Consider the following 27,269-nt stretch of genomic DNA (forward strand, 5'->3'; position numbering starts at 1 on the left):
AAAATGATCAGGTAAATAATTTTTTTTCAAATTAAAATAGAAATTGCAATTGGCAGTAATGCTTATTTTTTTGGACTGCTGGTTCTTTTCATCAAAAGTGTTGTTTCTGTAATATTGATTGCCATGAAAAGGCTCATAGACATTTATCAAGCTGATAAAAATTTTGTAGGACAGTCTTTGCTTTGCTGAAGATTGAAACAAGGACTGAGGCTGGGCACAGTGGCCTGTAATCCCAGCACTTTGGGAGGCTGAGCTGGGAGGATCACTTGAGTCCAGGAATTTGAGACCAGCCTGAGCAACACAGGGAGACCCCATGTCTACAAAAAAAATTTAAAAATTAGCTGGGCATGGTGGTGCACACTAGTGGCTTTAGCTTCTCAGGAAGCTAGAGTGGGAGGATCACTTGAGCCCAGGAGTTTGAGGCTGCAGTGAGCTGTGATGGTGCCACTGCACTCCAGATTGGGTGACAGAGCTGTCTCAAAAGAAAAAAAAAAAAAAAAAACAGGCTGGGTGCAGTGTCTCATGCCTATAATCCCAGTATTTTGGTAGGCCAAGGCAGGCGGATCACCTAAGGTCAGGAGTTCAAGACCAGCCTGTCTCTACTAAAAATGCAAAAAAATTAGCCAGACGTAGGCCGGGCGCGGTGGCTCACGCTTGTAATCCCAGCACTTTGGGAGGCCGAGGCGGGCGGATCACGAGGTCAGGAGATCGAGACCACGGTGAAACCCCGTCTCTACTAAAAATACAAAAAATTAGCCGGGCGTGGTGGCGGGCACCTGTAGTCCCAGCTACTCGGAGAGGCTGAGGCAAGAGAATGGCGTGAACCCGGGAGGCGGAGCTTGCAGTGAGCCGAGATCGCACCACTGCACTCCAGCCTGGGCGACAGAGCAAGACTCTGTCTCAAAAAAAAAAAAAAAAAAATTAGCCAGACGTGGTGGCATGTACCTGTAATCTCAGCTACTCAGGAGGCTGAGGCAGGAGAATTGCTTGAACCTGGAGGTGGTAGCTGCAGTAAGCCGAGTTGTGCCTCTGCATCCAGCCTGGGCCAGGGCAAGACTTCGTCTCAAAAAAAAAAAAGATAAATAAATAACTAACAAAACTCCTTTCCTAAGGATTTTTGAGCTCCTTGGGAAAAACAGATGTCATAGAAGATGTTTGCACTCATAAGACGAATGATAGCATTGCGTCACATTGATTATGATGAAATTCTGTTATGGTTCTTAATTAAATGTATTTATATGAAATTCTGTTATGGCCTTTTATTGTATGTGTTGTATTGTAGTTTTGAGATGGAGTCTTGCTCTGTCACCAGGCTGGGGTGCAGTGGCACGATCTCAGCTCACTGCAACCTCTGTCTCCTGGGTTCAAGCGCTTCTCCTGCCTCAGCCTCCTGAGTAGCCGGGACTACAGACAAACGCCACCATGCCCAGCTCATTTTTATGTTTTTGGTAGAGATGGGGTTTCACCATGTTGGCTAGGATGATCTCGATCTCTTGACCTCATGATCCGCCTGCCTCAACCTCCCATAGTGCTGGGATTACAGGCATGAGCCACCGCGCCCGGCCTATAGCCCTTTATTAAATGTATTTGCAGGCCAGGGGCAGTGGCTCACGCCTGTAATCCCAGCACTTTGGGAGGCTGAGGCGGGCAGATCACGAGGTCAGGAAATCGAGACCATCCTGGCTAACATGGTGAAACCCTGTCTCTACTAAAGATACAAAAAATAAGCCGGGCGTGGTGGCGGGCACCTGTAGTCCCAACTACATAGGAGGCTGAGGCAGGAGAATGGTGTGAACCTGGGAGGTGGAGCTTGCAGTGAGCCAAGATCACGCCACTGCACTCTAGCCTGGGCAACAGAGCGAGACTCCTTCTCAAAAAAAAAAAATTTTTTTTTTCAAAGAATCGATACAGGATTACCTCCTTTTAATTTTGCTGTGTAAGGACACTAAAAATAAAAACAAAAACTGTTGTCACCATCATTTCTTAAAAGAAAGGATGTTTTAACCAAAATTAGGTAGGATATAATCTCAGAATAAAAAGTAGTTCTTTACATTGAAGAAATAAAGCTTTATGATGTGCTCCCTGTATTGTCCTTATTTTATTTTGTCATGGACCATTAGAAACTGTCAATAGAGAAGAATTATAACTATTTATGATTTCGTTTTTTCTCTCTGTGTTGCTGAGGGATTTTGCTGATTCATACTATTTTGAAAGGTTGCATGTATATCATCTTTTTTGGAGATAAATTTTTTTATAATGCATTGTATGTATTATGCTATGCAATGAGCATTGTCATGGAGTGCAGTGCCGAATCTAATCATCCCTGTAACCACTAACTAGCTTAGTCATGTGATCTTGGGCAAATCACTTCTCATCTTTGGCCTTCGATTTTCCATCTATATACTGAGAGAAAATCATTTTTTATATTTTCTCCCAGTTCTTTAATTTGAATTGATAACTTTGGTAGCAAATATCCCTGTTTTTAAAACATGGGTCTGAAGATTAATAAAAACCCTTACTGTGGCTTTCTAAAAATTTGCACCAAACTCCTGTTTATATTTCATTATTTCATATTCTTTTTTTTTTTTTTTTTTTTGAGTATCGTTCTGTCACCCAGGCTGGAGTGCAGTGGCACAGTCTCAGCTCACTGCAGCCTCCACCTCCTGGGTTCAAGTAATTCTCCTCTCTCAGCCTCCTGAGTAGCTGGGACTACAGTTGTGCACCATCATACTCGGCTAATTTTTGTATTTTTAGTAGAGACAGGGTTTCGCCATGCTGGCCAGGCTGGTCTTGAACTCTTTTCCTACTTTTAAAATGTATCTCAATGTAGTTTTTCATGTGACCCCAGAGTAGAGTATTATGAAGCACTTGGTAAGTGCCTAGTGAATTGTGGGTTGATCCAGAATTGTGAACACCACTGGTTTCCCCATGATGTTATTGTCATAAAATTGTGATGAATTATTTTTAAGAAATATCTGGGCCGGGCGCGGTGGCTCACGCCTGTAATCCCAGCACTTTGGGAGGCCGAGGCGGGCGGATCACGAGGTCAGGAGATCGAGACCATCCTGGCTAACACGGTGAAACCCCGTCTCCACTAAAAATACAAAAAATTAGCTGGGCGAGATGGCGGGCACCTGTAGTCCCAGCTACGCAGGAGGCTGAGGCAGGAGAATGGCGTGAACCCCGGGGGGCGGAGCCTGCAGTGAGCCGAGATCGCGCCACTGCACTCCAGCCTGGGTGAAAGAGCCAGACTGTGTCTCAAAAAAAAAAAAAAAAAAAAAAAAAAAAATCTGAACGGCAGATGAGATTGTTCAAGGAAAATTTTTGGAAGTGCCTTTTAGTATTCGATTAGATCTCTGACCTTGATTTCAGAGAACTGCCATGAAGAAAGAAGCCTTGTTAAAACTGAATAATCTAAAATGAATCCTTTCAGAAATCCTGGCTGAGTAAATTACTACCCAGTTAATTTTTTTATAAATAGATAATTTGATAGAATGAAAGGTACAGATCTTAATATAGTTTGATGAATTTTAGCAAATGTTTACAAATGTAACTCACATCCCAATCAAGATTTAGAACATATCTATTATTCTAGAAAGTAACCTAATGCCACTTTCCGGTGAATCCCCACTGTGTGGCTACCCCCTCATCCCTGGTCACCAGAGGCAGTCACTGTTTTGATTTCAATCATTATAGATTAGTTTGGCCTGTTTTTAAACTTCATATACATTTATTCATACAGTACATACTCTTTTGTGTAAGGCTTCTTTCACTCAAACATCAGGAAAATGTTTATGAGATTTATTCATTTATGTGCTATATGTACCTGCAGTTTATTCCTTTTTATTACCAAGTGGTATTCCATTGTTTAAATATACCACAATTTGTTTATCCATTCTCCTGTCGATGGACATCTGATCCAGATTGTGGCTACTCTTGATGTAGCTTCTATGAATATTCTTGTACAAATTTTTTGTGGACATATGTTTTCATTTCTTTTGTGTAAATACTCAAAAGGGGAATGCTAGTTTAACTTTATAAGAGACTGCTAATTTTCCAAAGTGGTTGTACCATTTTATGCTGCCACCAGCAGTGTATGAGTTTTCCAGTTGCTTTATATCTTGTAATTATTTAAAGTTGTCAGTCTTTTCAATTTTGGCCATTTTAATGGGTATGAAAAGGTATCTTGCATAGTTTTGATTTACATTTTTCTGATGACTAAATGATGTTGAGCACCTTTTCATGGGCTTATTAGCCATTCATACATCTTTTGTGAAGTGTCTGTGCAGTGTTTTACCCATTTTTTAATTGGTTGTTTGTCTTTTATTATTGAGTTGTAGAAGTTCTTTCTACTTCAAATACAAATCCTTTGTCAGTGTCATGGAGTCTGTTCTGCCTCCCAAGCCAGTACCCCAACCACTGGAATACTCTCAGTTTACAAGTACCTAATAGCCATTCTGAATGTATAAGGGTTGACCTGGCTGTGTGCTGGGGATTAGGGGGGATTCTCCTCTTGCTATATGGCAAGTGTTAGTTGGTGTTGACGTTGCAGCTTTAGTTTCCCCTTTTTCAATAGATACATAGATCCCTTTCTTCCCCTCCAAACAAGGAGGGAGTAATGTTTCAACCAGCCTTTCAGCTAAAAAAACCTATTTTCCCATGGAGATAATATTTACAAAAGCTAGTTAGGCTCCCAGCCTCTTAGTCAGAAGTTCAGTAATACATCAGAGATAATAGAGCTACTGTTTTTGCTAACTAACCTCGTTTTTATAATTATTATTATACTTTAAGTTATAGGGTACATGGGCACAACGTGCAGGTTTGTTACATATGTATACATGTGCCATGTTGGTTTGCTGCACCCATTAACTCGCCATTTACATTAGGTATTTCTCCTAATGCTATCCCTCCCCCAGCCCCTACCCCACGACAGGCCCTGGTGTGTGATGTTCCCCACCCTGTGTCCAAGTGTTCTCATTGTTCAATTCCCACCTATGAGTGAGAACATGCGGTGTTTGGTTTTCTGTCCTTCCGATAGTTTGCTCAGAATGATGGTTTCCAGCTTCATCCATGTCCCTACAAAGGACATGAACTCATCCTTTTTTATGGCTGCATAGTATTCCATGGTGTATATGTGCCACATTTTCTTAATCCAGTCTATCGTTGATGGACATTTGGGCTGGTTCCAAGTCTGCTATTGTGAATAGTGCCGCAATAAACATACGTGTGCATGTGTCTTTATAGTAGCATGATTAATAATCCTTTGGGTATATACCCAGTAATGGGATTGCTGGGTCAAATGGTATTTCTAGTTCTAGATCCTTGAGGAATCACCACACTGTCTTCTCACAATGGTTGAACTAGTTTACACTCCCACCAACAGTGTAAAAGCATTCCTATATCTCCAAATCCTCTGTTGTTTCCTGACTTTTTATTGATCACCATTCTAACTGGTGTGAGATGGTATCTCATTGTGGTTTTGATTTGCATTTCTCTGATGACCAGTGATGATGAGCATTTTTTCATGTGTCTGTTGGCTACATAAATGCCTTCTTTTGAGAAGTGTCTGTTCATATCCTTTGCCCACTTTTTGATGGGGTTGTTTCATTTTTTCTTGTAAATTTGTTTAAGTTCTTTGTAGACTGTGGATATTAGCCCTTTGTCAGATGAGTAGGTTGCGAAAATTTTCTCCCCTTCTGTAGGTTGCCTGTTCACTCTGATGGTAGTTTCTTTTGCCGTGCAGAAACTCTTTAGTTTAATTAGATCCCATTTGTCTATTTTGACTTTTGTTGCCATTGCTTTTGGTGTTTTAGTTATGAAGTCCTTGCCCATGCCTATGTTCTGAATGGTACTGCCTAGGTTTTCTTCTAGGGTTTTTATGGTTTTAGGTCTAACATTTAAGTCTTTAATCCATCTTGAATTAATGTTTGTATAAGGTGTAAGGAAGGGATCCAGTTTCAGCTTTCTACATATGGCTAGCCAGTTTTCCCAGCACCATTTATTAAATAGTGAATCCCCATTTCTTGTTTTTGTCAGGCTTGTCAAAGATCAGATGGTTGTAGATGTGTGGTGTTATTTCTGAGACCTCTGTTCTGTTCTATTGGTCTATCTTTCTGTTTTGGTACCAATGCCATGCTGTTTTGGTTACTGTAGCCTTGTAGTATAGTTTGAAATCAGGTAGCGTGATGCCTCCAGCTTTGTTCTTTTTGCTTAGGATTGTCTTGGCAATGTGGGCTGTTTTTTGGTTCCATATGAACTTTAAAGTAGTTTTATCCAATTCTGTGAAGAAAGTCATTGGTAGCTTGATGGGGATGGCAGTGAATCTGTAAATTACCTTGGGCAGTATGGCCATTTTCACCATATTGATTCTTCCTATCCATGAGCATGGGATGTTCTTCCATTTGTTTGTGTTCTCTTTTATTTCATTGAGCAGTGGTTTGTAGTTCTCCTTGAAGAGGTCCTTCACACCCCTTGTAATTTGGATTCCTAGGTATTTTATTCTCTTTGTAGCAATTGTGAATGAAAGTTCACTCATGATTAGGCTCTCTGCTTGTTATTTGTGTATAGGAATGCTTGTGATTTTTGCACATTGATTTTGTATCCTGAGACTTTGCTGAAGTTGCTTATCAGCTTAAGGAGATTTTGGGCTGAGACGATGGGTTTTTCTAAATATACAATCATGTCATCTGCACAGAGGACAATTTGACTTCTTCTTTTCCTAATTGAATACTCTTTATTTCTTTCTCTTGCCTGATGGTCCTGGCCAGAACTTCCAACACTATGTTGAATGGGAGTGGTGAGAGAGGGCATCCCTGTGTTGTGCCAGTTTTCAAAGGGAATGCTTCCAGTTTTTGCCCATTCAGTGTGATATTGGCTGTGGGTTTGTCATAAATAGCTCTTATTATTTTGAGATACGTCCCATCAGTACCTAGTTTATTGAGAGTTTTTAGCATGAAGGGCTGTTGAATTTTGTCAAAGGCCTTTTCTGCATCTATTGAGATAATCATGTGGTTTTTGTCTTTGGTTCTGTTTATGTGATGGATTGTGTTTATTGATTTGCGTATGTTGAACCAGCCTTGCATCTCAGGGATGAAGCCAACTTGATCTTGGTGGATAAACTTTTTGATGTGCTGCTGCATTCGGTTTGCCAGTATTTTACTGAGGATTTTTGCATCGATGTTCATCAGGGATATTGGTCTAAAATTCTCTTTTTTGTTGTTGTTGTGTCTCTGCCAGGCTTTGGTATCAGGATGATGCTGGCCTCATAAAATGAGTTAGAGAGGATTCCCTCTTTTTCTATTGATTGGAATAGGGTTTCAGAAGGAATGGTACCAGCTCCTCTTTGTAGCTCTGGTAGAATTCACCTGTGAATCTGTACCTCTGGTAGAATTCGGCTGTGAATCTGTCTGGTCCTGGACGTTTTTTGGTTGGTAGGCTGTTAATTATTGCCTCAATTTCAGAGCCTGTTATTTGTCTATTCAGGGATTCAACTTCTTTCCTGGTTTAGTCTTGGGAGGGTGTATGTGTCCAGGAATTTATCCATGTCTTCTAGATTTTCTAGTTTACTTGCGTAGAGGTGTTTATAGTATTCTCTGATGGTAGTTTGTATTTCTGTGGGATCAGTGGTGATATCCCCTTTATCATTTTTTATTGTGTCTATTTGACTCATCTCTCTTTTCTTGTTTATTAGTCTTGCTAGTGGTCTATCGATTTTGTTGATCTTTTCAAAAAACCAGCTCCTGGATTCATTGATTTTTTTTTGAAGGGTTTTTTGCATCTCTGTGACCTTCAGTTCTGCTCTGATCTTAGTTATTTCTTGCCTTCTGCTAGCTTTTGAATGTGTTTGCTCTTGCTTCTCTAGTTCTTTTGTGAGGTTAGGGTGTCGATTTTAGATCTTTCCTGCTTTCTCTTGTGGGCATTTAGTGCTATAAATTTCCCTCTACACACTGCTTTAAATGTGTCCCAGAGATTCTGGTACATTGTGTCTTTGTTCTCATTGGTTTCAAAGAACATCTTTACTTCTGCCTTCATTTCGTTGTTTACCCAGTAGTCATTCAGGAGCAGGTTGTCCAGTTTCCATGTAGTTGTGCAGTTTTGAGTAAGTTTCTTAATCCTGAGTTCTAGTTTGATTGCACTGTGATCTGAGAGACAGTTTGTTGTGATTTCTGTTCTTTTACATTTGCTGAGGAGTGCTTTACTTCCAACTGTGTGGTCAATTTTGGGATAAGTGTGATGTGGTGCTGAGAACAATGTATATTCTGTTGATTTGGGGTGGAGAGTTCTATAGATGTCTATTAGGTTGGCTTTGTGCAGAGTTGAGTTCAAATCCTGGATATCCTTGTTAACCTTCTGTCTTGTTGATCTGTCTAATGTTGACAGTGGGGTGTTAAAACCTCCCATTATTATTGTGTGGAAGTCTCAGTCTCTTTGTAGTTCTCTAAGGACTTGCTTTATGAATCTGGGTGCTCCCGTATTGGGTGCATATATGTTTAGGATAGTTAGCTCTTCTTGTTGAATTGATCCCTTTACCATTATGTAATGGCCTTGTCTCTTTGGATGTTTGTTGGTTTAAAGTTTGTTTTATCAGAGACTAGGATTGCAACCCCTGCTTTTTTTTGCTTTCCATTTGCTTGGTAGGTCTTCCTCCATCCCTTTATTTTGAGCCTATGTGTGTCTCTGCATGAGAGATGGGTCTCCTGAATACAGCACATTGATGGGTCTTAACTCTTTATCCAATTTGCCAGTCTGTGTCTTTTAATTGGGGCATTTAGCCCATTTACATTTAAGATTAATATTGTTATGTGTGGATTTGATCCTGTCACTATGATGTTAGCTGATTGTTTTGCCTGTTAGTTGATGCAGTTTCTTCCTAGCATCAATGGTCTTTACAATTTGTTATGTTTCTGCAGTGGCTGGGACCGGTTGTTCCTTTCCATGTTTAGTGCTTCCTTCAGGAGCTCTTGTAAGGCAAGCCTGGTGGTGACAAAATCTCTCAGCATTTGCTTGTCTGTAAAGGATTTTATTTCTCCTTCACTTATGAAGCTTAGTTTGGCTGGATACTAAATTCTGGGTTGAAAATTCTTTTCTTTGAGAATGTTGAATATTGGCCCCCACTCTCTTCTGGCTTGTAGAGTTTCTGCCGAGAGATATGCTGTTAGTCTGATGGGCTTCCTTTTGTGGGTAACCTGACCTTTCTCTCTGGCTGCCCTTAACATTTTTTCTTTCATTTCAACCTTGGTGAATCTGACAATTATGTTTCTTGGGGTTGCTCTTCTCGAGGAGTATCTTTGTGGTATTCTTTGTATTTCCTGAATTTGAATGTTGGCCTGCCTTGCTAGGTTGGGGAAGTTCTCCTAGATAATATCCTGAAAAGTGTCTTCCAGCTTGGTTCCATTCTCCCCATCACTTTCAGGTACACCAATCAAACATAGATTTGGTCTTTTCACATAGTCCCATATTTCTTGGAGGCTTTGTTCGTTTCTTTTTACTCTTTTTTCTCTAAACTTCTCTTCTCACTTCATTTCATTCATTTGATCTTCAATCACTGATACTTTCTTCCACTTGATTGAATCAGCTACTGAAGCTTGTGCATGTGTCACGTAGTTCTCATGCCATGGTTTTCAGCTCCATCAGGTCATGTAAGGTCTTCTCTACATTGTTTATTCTCGTTAGCCATGCATCTAATCTTTTTTCAAGGTTTTAAGCTTCCTTGTGGTGGATTCGAACATCCTCCTTTAGCTCGGAGAAGTTTGTTATTACTGACCTTCTGAAGCCTACTTCTGTCAACTTGTCAAAGTCATTTCCATCCAGCCTTGTTCCATTGCTGGCAAGGAGCTGCAATCCTTTGGAGGAGAAGAGGTACTCTGGTTTTTAGAATTTTCAGTTTTTCTGCTCTGGTTTCTCCCAATATTTGTGGTTTTATCTACCTTTGGTCTTTGATGATGGTCACCTACAGATGGGGTTTTGGTGTGGATGTCCTTTTTGTTAATGTTGATGCTATTCCTTTCTGTTTGTTAACAGTTTCCCTTCTAACAGTCAGGTCCCTCAGCTGCAGGTCTGTTGGAGTTTGCTGGAGGTCCATTCCAGACCCTATTTGCCTGGGTATCGCCAGCAGAGGCTGCAGAACAGCAAATATTGCTGCCTGATCCTTCCTCTGGAAGCTTCATCTCAGAGGGGCACCTGGCTGTATGAGTTGTCAGTCAGCACCTACTGGGAGGTATCTCCCAGTTAGGCTACACAGGAGTCAGAGACCCACTTGAGGAGGCAGTCTGTCCGTTCTCAGAGCTCAGACACCATGCTTGGAAAACCACTGCTCTCTTCAGAGCTGTCAGACATGAACGTTTAAGACTGCAGAAGTTTCTGCTGCCTTTTGTTCAGCTATGCCCCCACCAGAGGTGGAGTCTACGGAGGCAGGCAGGCCTCCTTGAGCTGCGGTGGGCTCTACCCAGTTCGAGCTTCCTGGCCATTTTGTTTACCTACTCCAGCCTCAGCAATGGTAGACGCCCCTCCCCCAGTCAGGCTGCCTCCTTGAAGTTGGATCTTGGACTGCTGCGCTAGCAGTGAATAAGGCTCCATGGGTGTGGGACTTGCTAAGCCAGGAGTGGGATATAATCTCCTGGTGTGCCGTTTGTTAAGACTGTTGGAAAAGCGCAGTATTTGGGTGGCAATGTCCCGATTTTCCAGGTACAGTCTGTCATAGCTTCCCTTGGCTAGGAAAGGGAAATCCCCTGACCCCTTGTGCTTCCCAGGTGAGGTGATGCCCCTCCCTGCTTCAGCTCACCCTCCCTGGGCTGCACCCACTGTCCAACCCGTCCCAGTGAGATGAACCAGGTACCTCAGTTGGAAATGCAGAAATCACCCGTCTTCTGCGTCGATCACGCTGGGAGCTGCAGACCGGAGTTGTTCCTGTTCGGCCATCTCGGAATGGACCGCTTGCTTACTAACTAACCTCTTAAAAGAAACAAACAGATGAAGTGCATGATGTACCATTAAATTATTGAAACTTTTTCATAAACAACATACATAATTATTACCTTGTGGTTTTGTTTATTTTCAAAAATGGGGTCTCTTTATGTTGCTCAGGCTTGAGTATGATTCAGCGACATCATAGCTCACTACAGCCTCAGCCTCCCCATATCTGGGACAACAGGTGCATACTACCATGCCCGGTTTTTTTTATTATTTTTTATTTTTTTAAAGACAGCTCTTACTATGTTGCCCAGGTGGGAGTGCAGTGATTATAGCAGATGTGATTATAGCACACTATAGCCTTGAACTCCTGGGTTTAAATGATCCTGTGCTCCCACCACCTGAGCAGCTGAGACTACAGGTGCATACCACTGTGCCTGGCTCTCCTTGCAGGTTTTTTTGTTTTGTTTTGAGATGGAGTCTTGCTCTGTCACCCAAGCTGGAGTGCAGTGGTGCAATCTCTGCTTACTGCGACCTTCACCTGCCGGGTTCAAGTGATTCTCCTGTCTCAGACTCCCAAGTAGCTGGGATTACAGGCACACGCCACCATGCCCAGCTAATTTTTGTATTTTTGTAGAGACGGGGTTTCACCATGTTGGCTGGGCTGGTCTGGAACTCCTGACCTCAGGTGATCCACCCACATAGTTGTAGTTTTTAAGATCATTTTTCATACTTCTAAGATCCCAGTAAGTTATATTAGGGTATACTGCTGCTTCAAGAAACTTTGAAACCTAATCTTTTTGTATGGCAAGAGGGAGTCCCTCAAACTTGGGTAAAAAGAAGACAATTAGGATTAAGTTGGATTAAAACCACAGAAGACTTTTAGCATTAATGTCTAAATACATTTTTTTCATCGTATGAGTAATACATATTTATTGTAGGTAAATTATAAATGTTTTATAAGTTATATATTTATTGCAAATTATTTATAAATTTTAAGTAAAAAATTGTTAATGTTTAATATAACTTGTTGTACTTATATATATAAATATTTTTTATAAATATGAGATTATCAGTACATATTGATTGCCATCAGCTTTTTCCTCATAGCAGCATATCGTGACTTCCTATATCCATTAACATATTTATTTCTTAATTTTTAATGGCTGAGTGGTGTGGTACTCTGATGAAATTTATAGTTTATTTAGCCAGTCTCCTTTATTGGACATTTATTTTCAGGCTTGCATTAGTAATAAGCACAGTGGTCATTTTTGCACAATTCTTTCTTAGGATGAATTTCTAGAAGTAAATTTCTGTATCAAAGAGTTCACATTTTTGAGGCTTTAAATCTAAATGCCAAATTGTGGTCTCCAGAGGTTGTAGCAATTCACATTCCTTCCAGTATTAAAGTGTACTCATTCTCCCTATCATGGATAGTAGACATTTTCCCAAATCATTGTTAATCTGGTCATTTAAAAAATTTCATCTCAGTCGGGCTCAGTGGCTCACGCTTGTAATCTCAGCACTCTGGGAGACCAAAGCGGGTGGATCACCTGAGGTCAGGAATTGGAGACCAGCCTGGGCAACATGGTGAAACCCCGTCTCTTACTGAAAATACAAAAATTAGCCAGATGTGGTGGTGCACGCCTGTAATCCCAGCTACCCGGGAGGCTAAGGCAGGATAATTGCTGGAACCTGGGAGGTGAAGGCTGCAGTGAGCCGAGACCGGGCCACTGCCTCAAGCCTGGGCAACAGAGCAAGACTCTGTCTCAAAAAAAAAAAAAAAAAAAAAAAAAATTCATCTCTGTTTTAATTGGCATTACTCATGAAATTGATCATTTTTCATCTTCACTGTCTATTGTAGATGTTGGTCTCACAAATGAGCAGCTCACAGTCTTGATTACAGATACTTCAGAAACTTTTTCCCATTCATTAATCAAAGTTTGCAATGATTTCTTTTGTTTTCTCCCCAGGAACGACTGAAGCTGGTGACTGTTTTGGGTGCTGGCCTTCTCTGTGGAACTGCTCTGGCGGTCATCGTGCCTGAAGGAGTACATGCCCTTTATGAAGATATTCTTGAGGGTGAGAAAGGGAAGAGCCTTATTTGAGATATGTTATTTTCTTGGAGGGTTAGCAGGATGAAGCTTAGTGGTATGTTTTCTGAGCACAGTTCATGTTTACCGTAGAATCCTACCCTGAGAAGAATTGCTGAGAGATATCTTGGTATCTTTGATATTGACACATCCTTAGCAGTTTGTGAACTGAATGTCCCAATTCATGAATACCACTTAATGTTTATTTGCCATAGTGCATGAATATGAGTCATTTTAAGTTATGACAGTTCTTTTTTAATGCTTACTCAAACACTTCCCAAATCCCACATGATAGTGGCTGCATTTTTTTGTTTAAAAATATATAGATATAAATATTTAAATTTAAGGACCCTTTACAGTAAACTTTATAGATAATTGGTGAGGACCCATGCAGTAAAGGATAACTGAAAAAATTAAAGAGGCCTTTCCTGACCCTAATAGCAACAAACAGAGGGAACAGTATAGCTGTGTGAGAGTAAATGCTTGGTGGTCAGCTTGGTTTACTCACCAGTAAAGTAATTTGGTCCTTCACACAGCTGAAAAGCATACTTGATTCACATTCGTGACTTAGCAAAATCCGATTACTGGCCGGGCGCGGTGGCTCACGCTTGTAATCCCAGCACTTTGGGAGGCCGAGGCGGGCGGATCACTAGGTCAGGAGATCGAGACCACGGTGAAACCCCGTCTCTACTAAAAAAATACAAAAAAATTAGCCGGGCGTGCTGGCGGGCGCCTGTAGTCCCAGCTACTTGGAGAGGCTGAGGCAGGAGAATGGCGTGAACCCGGGAGGCAGAGCTTGCAGTGAGCCGAGATTGCGCCACTGCACTCCAGCCTGGGCGACAGAGCGAGACTCCGTCTCAAAAAAAAAAAAAAAAAAAAAAATCCGATCACTACATGTCATGAAACTTCACAGTTACCTGTGAAGGATTGACACCACAGCTGTTAAATCCATGAGCTGAATCCTCAAGTACCAAGTCTACCGGATGTTAAGAATAGTATAAAGAGGTAGGCACTTCCCAATTTCTTACTAGATACAATATAATAAATACTTTTTCAGATCTTGGTAGAGGAAAAGAACTGTGTCCTCTATCCGGAATGATGATGCTCTTAGGCCTGGGGTTTGATAGACAAAGAGTTTTGGCAGATATAAACGAGGATTGCAGAAGTGTTGCAAGATAGGACAGGGGCTGAGGAGTGGTCAGCTGTATTGGGGAACAATAATAAATCAGGAGTCTTAAAGCAGTGGTCTCTACTTTTTTTATGGTCACACATTCTACAGAGGGAGGGAGGAATGATTTACATGCACTATTGCACTGATTTAATGTGTACATTATAAAATACATTCCTAAAATAGGAACATTTTTGAGGCCTGAGATTTAAATATACATAGAACAGTATTTTCTTTCATATTCCAGTGGGTCATCTTGAATTTTTCTGGGATGTGATTCCACTATAGAAATCACTATCCTAACATTTGTCCTTTTATGGGTGGCAGTTGTTTTCTAAAGTTGTCTGGATAATGAAAATTCCTTGAGGAAGAGGTACATTTTAAAAGTATGATTTCCTGACCTCTAGCCTAGATTCCTTAATCTCCAGGAAGGATCCCAGGAATATCTATTTTTAACAAGTTGTCTGCGATTCTTATGAAACAAGTTTCAGAAACACTGGAGTAGAGGAAAGAAGTGCTTCAAGTATAGTTTCTTTGTGTTATTTTTAATATCAATTTGAGATATAATTTACATACCATGTTTCAGGTGTAGTTGGGGGTTTTTGGTTTTTTTTAAATTTGTTTATTTTGAGACACAGTCTCACTCTATTGCCCAGGCTATCGTCCAGTTTTGCGATCACAGCTCAAATCTCTTGGGTTTAAGCAATCCTCCCACCTCAGCCTCCTGAGTAGCTGGGACTATAGATGCACACTGCTATGCCTGGCTAATGTTTAATTTTTTTTTTGTAGAGATAGAGTCTCCCTCTGTTGCCTAGGCTGGTCGCCAATTCCGGGACTCAAAGCCATCCTCCCAAGTTGGCCTCCCAAAGTGCTGGGATTACAGGTGTGAGCCACCTCACCCAGCCAAGGTGTAGTTTAAGACTAAAATTATCTACCATGTGTTAGGTTGTGTGTAGAGAAAAATTCTCTCTAACCGTGTTTTTCCTGTGCTCTCACACCACTACAACCATAAACACAGAAGAAAACTTCTGTGACCAGATGCGTGGAGATATCTCCCCACTACCAAGCAGCGGACACCAGCCAGGTGTCCTCCAATTTAGTTCTGACGCTGTCTACCTGGAGGCAGTATCAGATCCTACAGATCGAGGGCTCAGTCCCCAAGACTGCTCCCTCCTTCACCCATCACCAGTTGCAAGCCTGGGCCTCTGGAACTTCTGACCAACTGGCTTCAAGTTGGGGTTCCCACAACCCCCTCTTTGGGTTCAGTTAATTTGCGAGAGTGGGTCACAGAACTCAGAGAAACACATTTACCAGTTTACTAAGAATGATATTTTAAAGGATACAGTTAAACAGCCAAACAGCCAGATGAAGAAATACAAAGACTAAGGTATGGAAGGGTCCTGGGTGCTGGAGCTTCTGACCCTGTGGAGTTGGGGTGCGCCACCGTCCTGGCACATGGATGAGTTCTTCACCTTTCTGTCAGCCTTCATATGTGTTCAGCTAGCCAGAAGTTCCCCGAACCCTGTCCTCTTGAGTTTTTATGGAAGCTTCAAGATGTTAGCATTCCTCCCCCCACGGTTTAGGATCGTACCCGCTCATGGGAGCGTAAGACCCCAAGTCCTGCCTTGGGGCAGGTGAAAAGAGGGCAGGAGAAGGTCAGAAGCCTGCTCTTGAGGCCTAACACACCCAACAGTATAACAAAAGACTGCAATAAAGGCTATGTAAGTTATGAACCAGGAACTGTGGACAAAAACCAATATATACACATACGTTTGTGTGTGTGTGTGTATGTATATAAGTGTATAGTGTATATACTATGTATACGTGTGTTTACATATATACACATATGTGCACACGTACACACACACACATAAAATAACACCACAGGTTGCATTCCCTTATTTTTAGTTTTCCTGATTTTTGACCCGAAATGATTTTTTTTTTTTTTTTTTTCAGACAGGGACTCACTCTGTCTCCCACGCTGGAGTGCAGTGGTGTGATCACTGCAGCCTTGACTTCCCCAGGTTCAGGTGACCCTCCTAACTCAGCCTCCCAAGTAGCTGGGACTACAGGCTCCTGACACCACATGCAGCTAATTTTCAGATTTTTTTATGGAGACAGGATTTCACCATGTTGCCCAGGCTGGTCTCGAACTCCTGGGCTCAAGGGATCTGTCCACCTCAGCCTTCCAAAGTGCTGGGATTACAGGTGTGAGCCACTGTACCCAGCCAGAGTAATTTTGTGGTGTCATTTGAAAACAGATTACAAAGTGCTTTATAAGTCTTTTCTGAAAATAAGCATTCTGGTCTCTTTAACCTTTCATCATAGATTAGTTTCCAGCCCTAAGTCATTTAAATATTTTAAAAAATATTTTCATTTATATATTATTCGTTCACACTTTTGGTGTACACATCTACAAGTTTTGACAAATGCATAGAGAGTGATGTTATCACCACTGCAATCAAAATACAGAATAGTTTTGTCACCCTAAAAAATATGCTTGTGCTGTCCATTTGTAATAAAATGTTTTCTCCACTCTCAACCCCTGGCAACCACTGATCTCTGTCTATATAGTTTTGCCTTTTCAGAAAGTCATAAATGGAATCATGTAACCTTCGGGTCTGGCTTCTTACTTAGCATAATGCATTTGAGGGTCAGTATATGAAGGGAAAATGTATATTATGGAAAAACTATGCATGGATTTCAAAAAACTTTTTTGCACTAAAATGAGCCTGCGCTAACTTGTTATAACATGTCTGAACAGGATCTACTTAGAGGCACTAAGAAGGTTAAGACAGCAGTTTGAAAAGAGCCCATATCGGAGCAACATAAATTCTGCTAAGATTGAAACGAGAATAAACATCAAATTTATGGGGAAGGTTGGGTGTAAGAATGGTAAAATCATTGATGGTTTACAAAAAGTTTATGGGGGCCAGGCGCGGTGGCTCACGCCTGTAATCCCGGCACTTTGGGAGTCAAGGCAGGTGGACCACAAGGTCAAGAGATCGAGACCATCCTGGCCAATATGGTGAAACCCCATGTCTACTAAAAATACAAAAATTAGCTAGGCGTGCTGGCGCATGTCTGCAATCCCAGCTACTGGGAGGCTGAGGCAGGAGAATCGCTTGAACCCGGGAGACGGAGCTTGCAGTGAGCCGAGATTGTGCCACTGCACTCCATCCTGGCGACAAAGCGAGACTCTGTCTCAAAAAAAAAAAAGTTTATGGGGACAGTGCCCCAAAGAATTCAGCAGTTTACAAATGGCTAACTTGTTTTAAGAAGGGACGAGATGATGTTGAAAATGAAGCCTGCAGCAGCAGACCATCCACACCTATTTTCAAAGAAAAAATTAATTTTGTTCTTCCCCTAACTAAAGACCAACAATTAACAACACAAAAAATAGCCAACCCCATAGCCCTCTAAATTGGTTCAGCTTACACAATTCTGACTGAAAATTTTACATTGAACAAACTTTCCACTCAATAGATGCCAAAACGGTTGTGCCCAGATCAGCTGCAGACAAGAGCAGAGCTTTGAATGGAAATGGGACCCAAGTGGGATCAAGATCCTGGAGGTTTTTTTCAAAGAATTGTAACAGAAGATGAAACATGGCTTTACCAGTACGATCCTGAAGGCAAACCACATTCAAAGCAGTGGCTACTGAGAAGTAGAAGTGGTCAGTCAAAGCAAAAGTGGGTCGGTTAAGAGCAAAGGTCACTGGCAACAGTATTTGGGGATGTGCAAGGCATTTTACTTGTTGATTTTCTGAGTGCCAATGAACCATAACATCTGCGTATTATGAGATGTGTATTATGGTTTTTAAAAAGTTAGCCAAAGCGTTAGCAGAAGAATGCCCAGGCTTGATCAGAGAGTCCTCCACCACAGCAATGTTCCTGCTCATTGCTCTCATCAGACAAGGGCAATTTTGCGAGATTTTCAATAGGAAAGTTTTGGACATCAGCTTTATAGTCCTGATTTGGCTCCTTCCAACTTCTTTTTATTTCCTAATCTTAAAATCTATAAAGGGTACTCATTTTTCTTCAGTTAATAATGTAAAAAAGACTGCATTGACATGGTTAAATTTCCAGGACCCTCAGTTATTTAGGGGTGAACTAAATAGCTGGTATCATCATTTACAAAAGTGTCTCACACTTGATAGAGCTTATGTTCAGTAATAATGTTTATATTTTTAAATTTTTTAATCCTTTAATTCCATTTTTCCACAAGCTTTTTGAAGTCCCCTTATATTGTTCTGTGTATCAATAGTTTGTACCTTTTTTTTTCTGAGTAGTATTTTATTGTTTGCATGAACCACGTTTGGCTATTCCTTCACCGGTTGGAAGATGTATATGTCGATGGTTCCTGGTTTGGATGACTATGAATAGTCACTATTAATGTACCGGTTTTTGTATGAACATGAGTTTTTATTTTTCTTGCATACTTACAAGTGCCAGCCTGGGCAACATAGCGAAACCCTGTCCTTAACAAAAAATTAGCCATGCATGGTGCCACATACCTGTAGTCCCAGTTACTCGGGAGACTAAGGTGGGAGGATTGCTTGAGCCTGGGAGGCAGAGGTTGCAGTGAGCTGAGATTGTGCCACTGCACTCCAGCCTTGGCATCAGAGCAAGACAAAAGAATACTTACAAGTAGGATTGCTGGGTCACATGACAAATATATGTTTAATTTCATAAAAAAACTGACAAACTCTTCCTAAAGTGGCTGTAATATTTTGCATTCTCATCAATAATAGATGAGAGTTCCAGTTCTCCCCTTCCTTGTCAACACTTAGTGTTATCTGTTTTGTTTTAGTTTTTTATTTTAGCCATTCTAATAGCAGCATGGTGATATCTCAGTGTGGTTTTAATTTGCATTTCCCTGTGATGATGCTGAACATCTTTTCATATGCTTAATTGCCATCGTTATAGCTTCTGTGGTGATAGCAAACATTTCGTTCATTTTAAAAATTGAGTTTTCTTATTACTAAGTTTTGAGAGTCCTTTATATATTCTAGATACAAGTCCTTTATCAGATACATGTTCTGCAAATATTTTCTCCTAGTTCATGGCTTATCTTTTCATTCTCTTAACAGTATCTTTTAGAGAGCAGTTTTTAATTCTGATGAAGTCCAATTTATCAGTTACTTCTTTTGAGATTTTGCATTTGATGTCATATCTAAAACCCCTTGCTGAGCCCAAATTCACGAAGATATTCTCTTTTGTTTTCTTCTAGAACTTTTTTGATTTTCAGTTCTACATTTAATTCTATGATCTATTTTGATACAATTTTGAATGCAGGTGAAAGTTCATTTTTTGGCATATGGATGGATGTTCAGTAGTTCTAACACCATTTGTTGAAAAAAAATCCCTTCTCTATTGAATTATCTTTGCACTTTTGTCAAAAATCAATTAACTGTATTTGTGTTGGTCTATTTCTGGATTCTCTGTTCTGTTTTATTGATCTGTATGTTTACCTTTTACCAGCACTACGTTGTCTTGATGTAGCTTTATAGCAGATCTTGAAATCAAGTAGTGGAGTCCTTCTTTGTTCTTATTTTTCTTTCTTTCTTTCTTTCTTTTTTTCTTGAGACAGGGTCTCACTCTGTCACCCAGGCTGGAGTGTGCAGTGGCATGATCATAGCTCACCGTGACCTTGAACTCCTGTGCTCAAACAATACTCCCACTTCAGCCTCTCCAGCAGCTAGGACTACAGGTTCATGCCACCATGTCTGGCTAATTATTTAAACTGTTTATAGAGACAGCCTCACTCTGTTGCCCAGGCTGGTCTTGAACTCCTGGCCTCAAGTGACCCTCCTACCTTGGCTGGGGTTATAGGCGTGAGCCACCCCACCCAGCCCACTTTGTTCTTATTTTTGAAAATTGTTTTGGCTTTCCATAAACTTCTTTGCCTTTCCATAAACATTTTAAAATCAGCTTGTCAAATATCTGTGGAATAAATCATGCTGGGATTCTAACCGAGATTAACTTTAATCTATAAATTTGGGGGAGAATAGACATCTTAAGAATATTGTATTTTCCAATCCATGAGCCCAGTGTATCTCTCCATTTATTTAGATCTTCTTTGATTTATTTCATCAGTGTTGTAATTTTAGCATACAGATCTGCAGATAGTTTATTGATTTATGCCTAAATATTTCATGTTTTTAGTAATTGTAAATAATACTTTTATAATGTTTTCAATTTCTAGTATCCTAGTATATAAAAAGTTCTAGTATAAGAAATTTCATTACATACAGGCACTTTTTTGTAGATTCCTTGGGATTTGCTACATAAATAATCATGTCATCTGTGAATAGGGACAGCTTAACCTTTTCCTTTCCTATCTGCTTTTTTTTTTTTTACCTTCCTTATTGCATTGACTAGACTATCCATTATGAGATTGATTAGGGATGAAAATGAGCATTCTTGCCTTACTTTCATTAAGTCTTTCACCATTAAATACGAGGTTAGATATAGGTTTTTTATGGATTCCCTGTTTCTCTTTTTTTTTTTTTTTCAACTTTTATTTTAGATTCAGGGGGTACATGTACAGGTTTGTTACCTGGGTCTATTTCATGATGCTGAGGTTTAGGGTACAAATGATCCCATCACCCAGGCACTGAGCATACCAATGGTTTTTCACCTTTTACCGTCTTCCTTTCCTCCCCTTCTAGTAGTCCCCAGTTTCTATTATTGCCATCTTTATATCTATGAGTACCTGATGTTTAATTCCCACTTGTAAGTGAGAACATGTGGTATTTGGTTTTCTGTTCCTGCATTAATTTACTTAGGATAATAGCGTCCAGCTTCATCCACCTTGCTGCAAAGAACATGATTTCATTCTTTATATGGCTGAATGGTATTCCATGGCGTATATGTACCACATTTTCTTTATCCAGTCCACCGTTGATGGGCAACTAGGTTGATTCCATGTCCTTGCTATCGAGAACAGTGCTGTGATGAACATAAGAGTGCATGGTGTCTTTTTGGTACAGTGATTTGTTTTCTTTTGGATAGATATGCAGTAATGGGATTGCAGGGTTGAATGTTAGCTCTGTTTTAAATTCTTCGAGAAATCTCCAAAACTGCTTTCCACAGTGACTGAACTAATTTACATTCCCACTAACAGTGTATAAGTGTTCCCTTTTCTCCCTAGCCTTGCCAGCATGTTGTTTTTTGACTTTTTAATAATATCCATTCTGATTGGTGTAAGATGATATCTTATTTTGGTTTTGATTTGCATTTCTCTGCTGAATAGTGATTTGGAGTGGTTTTTCATGTTTGTTGGCAGCTTATATGTCTTTTTGAGAAGGGTCTGTTTATGTCTTTTGCCCATTTTTTAATGTGGTTGTCTTTTACTTGTTCCGTTTTTTAAGTTCCTTTTTTTTTTTTTTTTTTGGAGACAGAGTCTCGCTCTGTCACCCAGGCTGGAGTGCAGTGGCGCGATCTCAGCTCACTGCAAGCTCCGCCTCCCGGGTTCACGCCATTCTCCTGCCTCAGCCTCTCCGAGTAGCTGGGACTACAGGCGCTATCACGCCCGACTAATTTTTTGTATTTTTAGGAGAGACAGGGTTTCACCATGGTCTCGATATCCTGACCTCGTGATCCACCCGCCTCGGCCTCCCAAAGTGCTGGGATTACAAGCGTGAGCCACCGTGCCCGGCCTTAAGTTCCTTATAGATTGTGGATACTAAACCTTTGTCAGATGCGTAGTTTGTGAATAATTTCTCCTATTCTATAGGTTGTCTGTTTATCCTCTTGATAGTTTACTGTGCAGAAGCTGTTTAGTTTTATTAGGTCCTACTTGTCAGTTTTTGTTTTTGTTGCAATTGCTTTTGAAGACTTAGTCATAAATTCTTTCCCAAGGCTGATGTCCAGAGTGGTTTCCTAGCTTTTTCTTCTAGGATTCTTATAGTTTGAGGTCTTACATTTAAATCTTTAATCCACCTTGAGTTAGTTTTTGTATTTGGTAAAAGGTAGGGGTCCAGTTTCATTCCCCTGGATATGGTTAGCCAACTATCCCAGCACCATTTATTTACTAGAGAGTCCTCCATGGTGACTTTGTTGAAGATCAGATGGCTGTCAGTATATGGCTTTATTTCTGGGTTCTCTGTTCTGTTCCATTGGTATATGTGTCTGTTTTTCTACCAGGACCACACTGTTTTGGTTACTATAGTCTTAAGGTGTAGTTTGAAATCAGGTTATGTGTTGCCTCTGGCTTTGTCCTTTTTGCTTAGGATTGCTTTGGCTATTTGTTCTGTTTTCTGGTTCCATATGAATTTTAGAACAGTTTTTTTAGTTCTGTAAAAAATGATGTTGGTAGTTTGATAGGAATAACATTGAATCTATAGATTGCTCTGGGCAGTATGGCCACTTTAATGATATAAGGTAGTTCCATTCTGTTCCTAGTGTGCTGAGAGTGTTTATCTTGAATGGTTGTTGAATTTCATCAGATGCTTTTTTCAGTCTGTTAATGGAGTGAATTGCAGTGATTGATTTTCAAATGTTGAACTAGACTTGCATATACCCATCTCCTGGTTATTATATATAATTCTTTTTATATGCTGCTGGATTCAATTTACTAATATTTTATTAAGGGTTTTTGTGTTTCTGTTCATGAAGAATATTGGCCTGTGGTTTTCCTTTCTAACAACATCTATGTATGGTTTTATCAGGGTAATGCTGGCCTCTTAGATTTGGGAAGTGTTCCCTTCTCTTTTATATCCTAGAAGAGAATATATAAAATCAGTAATATTCCTTCCATAAATATTTGTTAGAATTTACTGGTGAATTTGCCATCTTGGCCTGGAGTTTTCTATGATGGAAGGTTATTAACTACGAATTCAGTGTTTTAAATAGATAGATATAGGACTGTTCAAGTTACCTATTTCTTCTTGAGTATGCTTTGGAAGTTGTGTCTTTCAAGTAATTGATTTATTTCCTCCTACTTTTTAAAGTTTCTTTAGATGAAGCTCATTGATTTGAGGTTTCTCTTCTCTTCTCTTGTCTTCTCTTCTCTTTTCTTTCTTTTCTTCTTTTCTTTGAGGCAGGGTCTCGCTCTGTCGCCCTGGCTGGGTGCAGTGGCACAGTCTCAGCTCACTGCAACCTCCACCTCCCAGGTTCAAGTGATTCTAATGCCTCAGCCTCCCAAGTAGCTGAAACTACAAGCATGTGCCACCACGCCTAGTTAATTTTTGTATTTTTAGTAGAGACAGGGTTTCACCATGTTGGCCAGGCTGCTCTCAAGCTCCTGGCCTCAAGTAATCCTCCCACCTCGGCCTCCCAAAGTGCTGAGATTACAGGCATGTAATTATTTTCTTTTCTTTTTTTTTTTTTTTTTTTTTTTGCGACGGAGTCTTGCTGTGTTGCCCAGACTGGAGTGCAGTAGCATGATCTTGGCACACTGCAACCTCCATCTTCCGGGTTCAAGCAATTCTCCTGTGTCAGCCTCCCAAGTAGCTGGGATTACAGGCGCCCACCACTGCATCCGGCTAATTTTTGTATTTTTAGTGGAGACAGGGTTTCACCATATTGGTCAGGCTGGTCTTGAACTCCTGACCTCAGGTGATCCACCCTCCTCAGCCTCCCGGAGTACTGGGATTACAGGTGTGAGCCACCACACCTGGCCTATTCTTTTCTAAGAATTTAGGCTAGGCGTGGTGGCTCATGCCTGTAATCCCAGTACTTTGGGAAGCTAAGGCAGCTGGATAACTTCAGACCCCAGGAGTTTGAGATTAACGTGAGCTACATATCAAGATCCTGTATTTACAAAAAAAAATTTTTTAAATTAGGTGGGCGCAGTGACTACAAAAAAATTGGGTGGGCGCAATGACACACACACCAGGAGGTTGAGGCTGCAGTGAACCATGATTATGCCACTGCACTCTAGGCTGGGTGAAAGAACAAGACCCTCTCTGAAAAAAGAAAAAAGAATTTAATACTATAAATTTCTGTCTAAGCACTGCTTTATTTGCATCTCAGAATTTTAGTGTGCTATATTTTTATCTTTATTTAGTTCAAAATATTTTCTAATTTATCATGCAACTTCCTCTTTTACCTATGCGTTACTTAGAATTGTGTGATTTAATTTCCAAATTTTTGAGTGGTGATTTTTTAAATTTGGTTTGTTGCTTGGTTTTGCCCCCGATTCTTTCTGTTACTGATTTCTAGTTTAACTTTATTATGGTAAGAGAATATACTTAGTATGATTTGAAAACATACAGATTTGTAAATGCTTTTTTAGTGGTTTATCTTGTGGAATGTTCCATGTACACTTGAAAATAATGTACATTCTCTTGTTCTGTAAATTTCAGGTCAAGTTGTTTGATAATATTGTGTCTTCTATATCTTTGCTGATTTCTGCTTCTATCTATTACTAGACAGGAGTATTGAAGTCTTCAAATATGATTGTGGATTTATCTGTTTCTCTTCATTTCTATTAGCTTTTGCTTTATGTATGTTGAAGCTCTTTGGTTAGGTACCTACATGTTTAGGAGTGCTATGCCATGGTGAACTGACCTTTTTAATCATTGTGTAATATCCCTTTTTATTCCTGGTAATATTTCTTGTTCTCAAGTCTACTTCATCTAATTTTAATATAACCATTCAGTTTTCTCTTGATCAGTGTTTCCATGGTTATATCTTTCCCTTCTATCCTTTTATTTTTAGCCAGTGCCATTCATTTAAAGTGGACATCTTACAGATGGCATATAGTTGTATCATTTTTTTTAAACTCTAGTTTGACAACTTCTGTCTTCTAATTGATGTGTTTAGACCAGGGATTAGCAAACTTTTTCTGTAAATCATCAGATAGTAAATATTTTAGGCTTTGTGAGCCACGTGATCTTAATTTGTACTTCTTACCTCTGCCATTGTGGCCAGATTCCCTGATTCTTTCCTCTGTCCTTTCCAGTCTACTATTTTCTTTTTTTTTTCTTTCTTTTTTTTTTTTTTTTTTTGTTTTTTTTTTGAGACAGGGTCTTGCTCTTTTGACCAGGCTGGAATGCAGTGGCACGATCTGAGTTCGCTGCAACCTCTGCCTCCCGGGTTCAAGCAATTCTCCTGCCTCAGCCTCCCAAGTAGCTGAGATTACAGGGATGTGCCACCACGCCTGGCTAATTTTTTGCATTTTTAGTAAAGACGGGATTTCACCATGTTGCCCAGGCTGGTCTGGAACTCCTGACCTCAGGTGATCCACCTGCCTTGGCCTCCAAAAGTGCTGGGATTATAGGCGTGAGCCACTGCGCCCGGCCATTTCCAGTCTATTATTGATCCCATCCAGCGAATTTACTCCTTTAGATATTATATTTTTCAGTTCTAAAATTTCCAGTTGGTTTCTTCTTATAGTGTCTGTTTCTCTGCTGAGGATGTTCATTTATTTGAGGAATTTTTACCTTTAGGCCAGGTGCGGTGGCTCACGCCTGTAATCCCAGCATTTTGGGAAGCCCAGGTGGGAGGATCACTTGAGTCTAGGAGTTCCAGACCAGCCTGGGCAACATAGCAAGACCTTGTCTCTATTTTTTAAAAATTACTTTTCAAAAAGTATGTTATCTTTAGCTTAGAGAACATAGTTAGAGTAGCTGCTCTAAATAAGTCTTTGAATGTTCCAGTATCTGAGTGATCTGTGGGTTGGGTTGATTGTCTTTTCCCTTGGTAATTTGTCAAAATTTCCTGTTTCTTTGTATGTCAAATAATTTTTGGTTGTATGCTAGACATTTTGAATATGATAACTTGAGAATCAGAGTCCTGTCAGAATCTCTGAAGAATGTTTATTTCTTTTGTTTTAGCAGGAAGTTAACCTATTTAGATTTAGATTCAGCCTAAAAGGTCTGTTTTGTTTTTTTTTTTTTTTTTTTTTTGGATGATGGTTCTCATTTTAGCTGAGTTTTCAAAGCCTTTGCAATGCTGCTTTGGCTATGTCCTGTGTATACTGAGTTCAGGGGTGAGCCTGGGACTTGCGCCGTTTATATATAGGATTAAAGAACCCCTCCCTCAGCTCTTTCCTCTCCAGTGTTCCTTTCACATTCTTTTGCAAACAGACCCCATTTTCCTGTTCCTCTGTCAAAAAAGACAAGGTTTCTCTAGAGTTTTGGCTGCATGTGTTGCATGTGTGACTGCATGCAACACTGCATGTGTTGCCACCACATAGTTCCATGTGACTTGGGCTTCTATCAAAGGAAAGTAATGGCAGAAAAGGCAGAACAGCATAACCAGGTTTCCCCCTATACACTTCAGACCACTGGGATCCCTTTTTCTTTTCTTTTTTTTTTTTTTGAGACGGAGTCTCGCTCTGTGCGATCTCGGCTCACTGCAAGCTCTGCCTCCCGGGTTCATGCCATTCTCCTGCCTCAGCCTCCCGAGTAGCTGGGACTGCAGGTGCCTGCCACCACACCCGGCTAATTTTTTGTATTTTTAGTAGAGACGGGGTTTCACCGTGTTAGCCAGGATGGTCTTGATTCCTGACCTCGTGATCTGCCTGCCTCGGCCTCCCAAAGTGCTGGGATTACAGGTGTGAGCCACCGCACCCGGCCTGGGATCCCTTTTTCTATTTGCTCTGGCCAGAAAGATGGGGTTTTAACTGCCTTTGTTGCCACCATGCAGTTCTGCAACTGGGGCTGCCTTAAAGGCAGGACCAGGAAAGAAAAAAGAGGAGGTAAAGAAAAAAAGGAGGGACTTTCCTATACTTCACTATCTCTTAGTGCCTCTTTTCCTGGTCCTCTGGCCAGAAGGACAGGGTTTTTCTAGAAGTTTTTGCTGCCCTCCCTTCACTTGCTATTGTTTACTTTTTGTAGTCCTGAAGTAGTTGTTTTTTGGTGTGTTTTGTCCAGTTTTTGTTGTAATCAGTGGGTGATTGACGTCAAAATGCACTTACTCTAACATGGCCAGCATCAGATGTCTCCAACATTCCTTTTAAAATGTAAAACGTTAATACCCCTGTTAAAGAAGTTTTTTTTGTTGTTTTTTTGAGACGGAGTCTCACTCTGTCGCCCAGGCTGGAGTGCAGTGGCACGATCTCAGCTTACTGCACCCTCCACCTCCCGGGTTCAAGCAGTTCTCTGCCTCAGTCTCCCGAGTAACTGGGATTATAGGTGCCTGCCATCA

The 27,269-nt window shown here is 40.5% G+C and overlaps 1 protein-coding gene across 3 annotated transcripts in view; it reads left to right on the forward strand.

Annotated features, from left to right (window-relative positions):
- SLC39A9 (solute carrier family 39 member 9) overlaps nucleotides 1–27,269 on the forward strand; it is a 74,253-nt gene that overhangs the window by 16,346 nt on the left and 30,638 nt on the right. For all 3 annotated transcript variants that reach the window (XM_004087172.3, XM_003263624.3, XM_012504400.2), the window contains exon 2: nucleotides 12,882–12,990. Coding sequence is in view for 2 of the 3 variants with exons in the window: in XM_003263624.3 (XP_003263672.1) it covers nucleotides 12,882–12,990 (109 nt within the window). In the remaining variant the exon portion in view is untranslated. The remainder of the gene's footprint in view (nucleotides 1–12,881; nucleotides 12,991–27,269) is intronic.

The sequence above is a fragment of the Nomascus leucogenys genome, chromosome 1a, assembly GCF_006542625.1.
Source record: "Nomascus leucogenys isolate Asia chromosome 1a, Asia_NLE_v1, whole genome shotgun sequence".
Taxonomy (NCBI): domain Eukaryota; kingdom Metazoa; phylum Chordata; class Mammalia; order Primates; family Hylobatidae; genus Nomascus; species Nomascus leucogenys.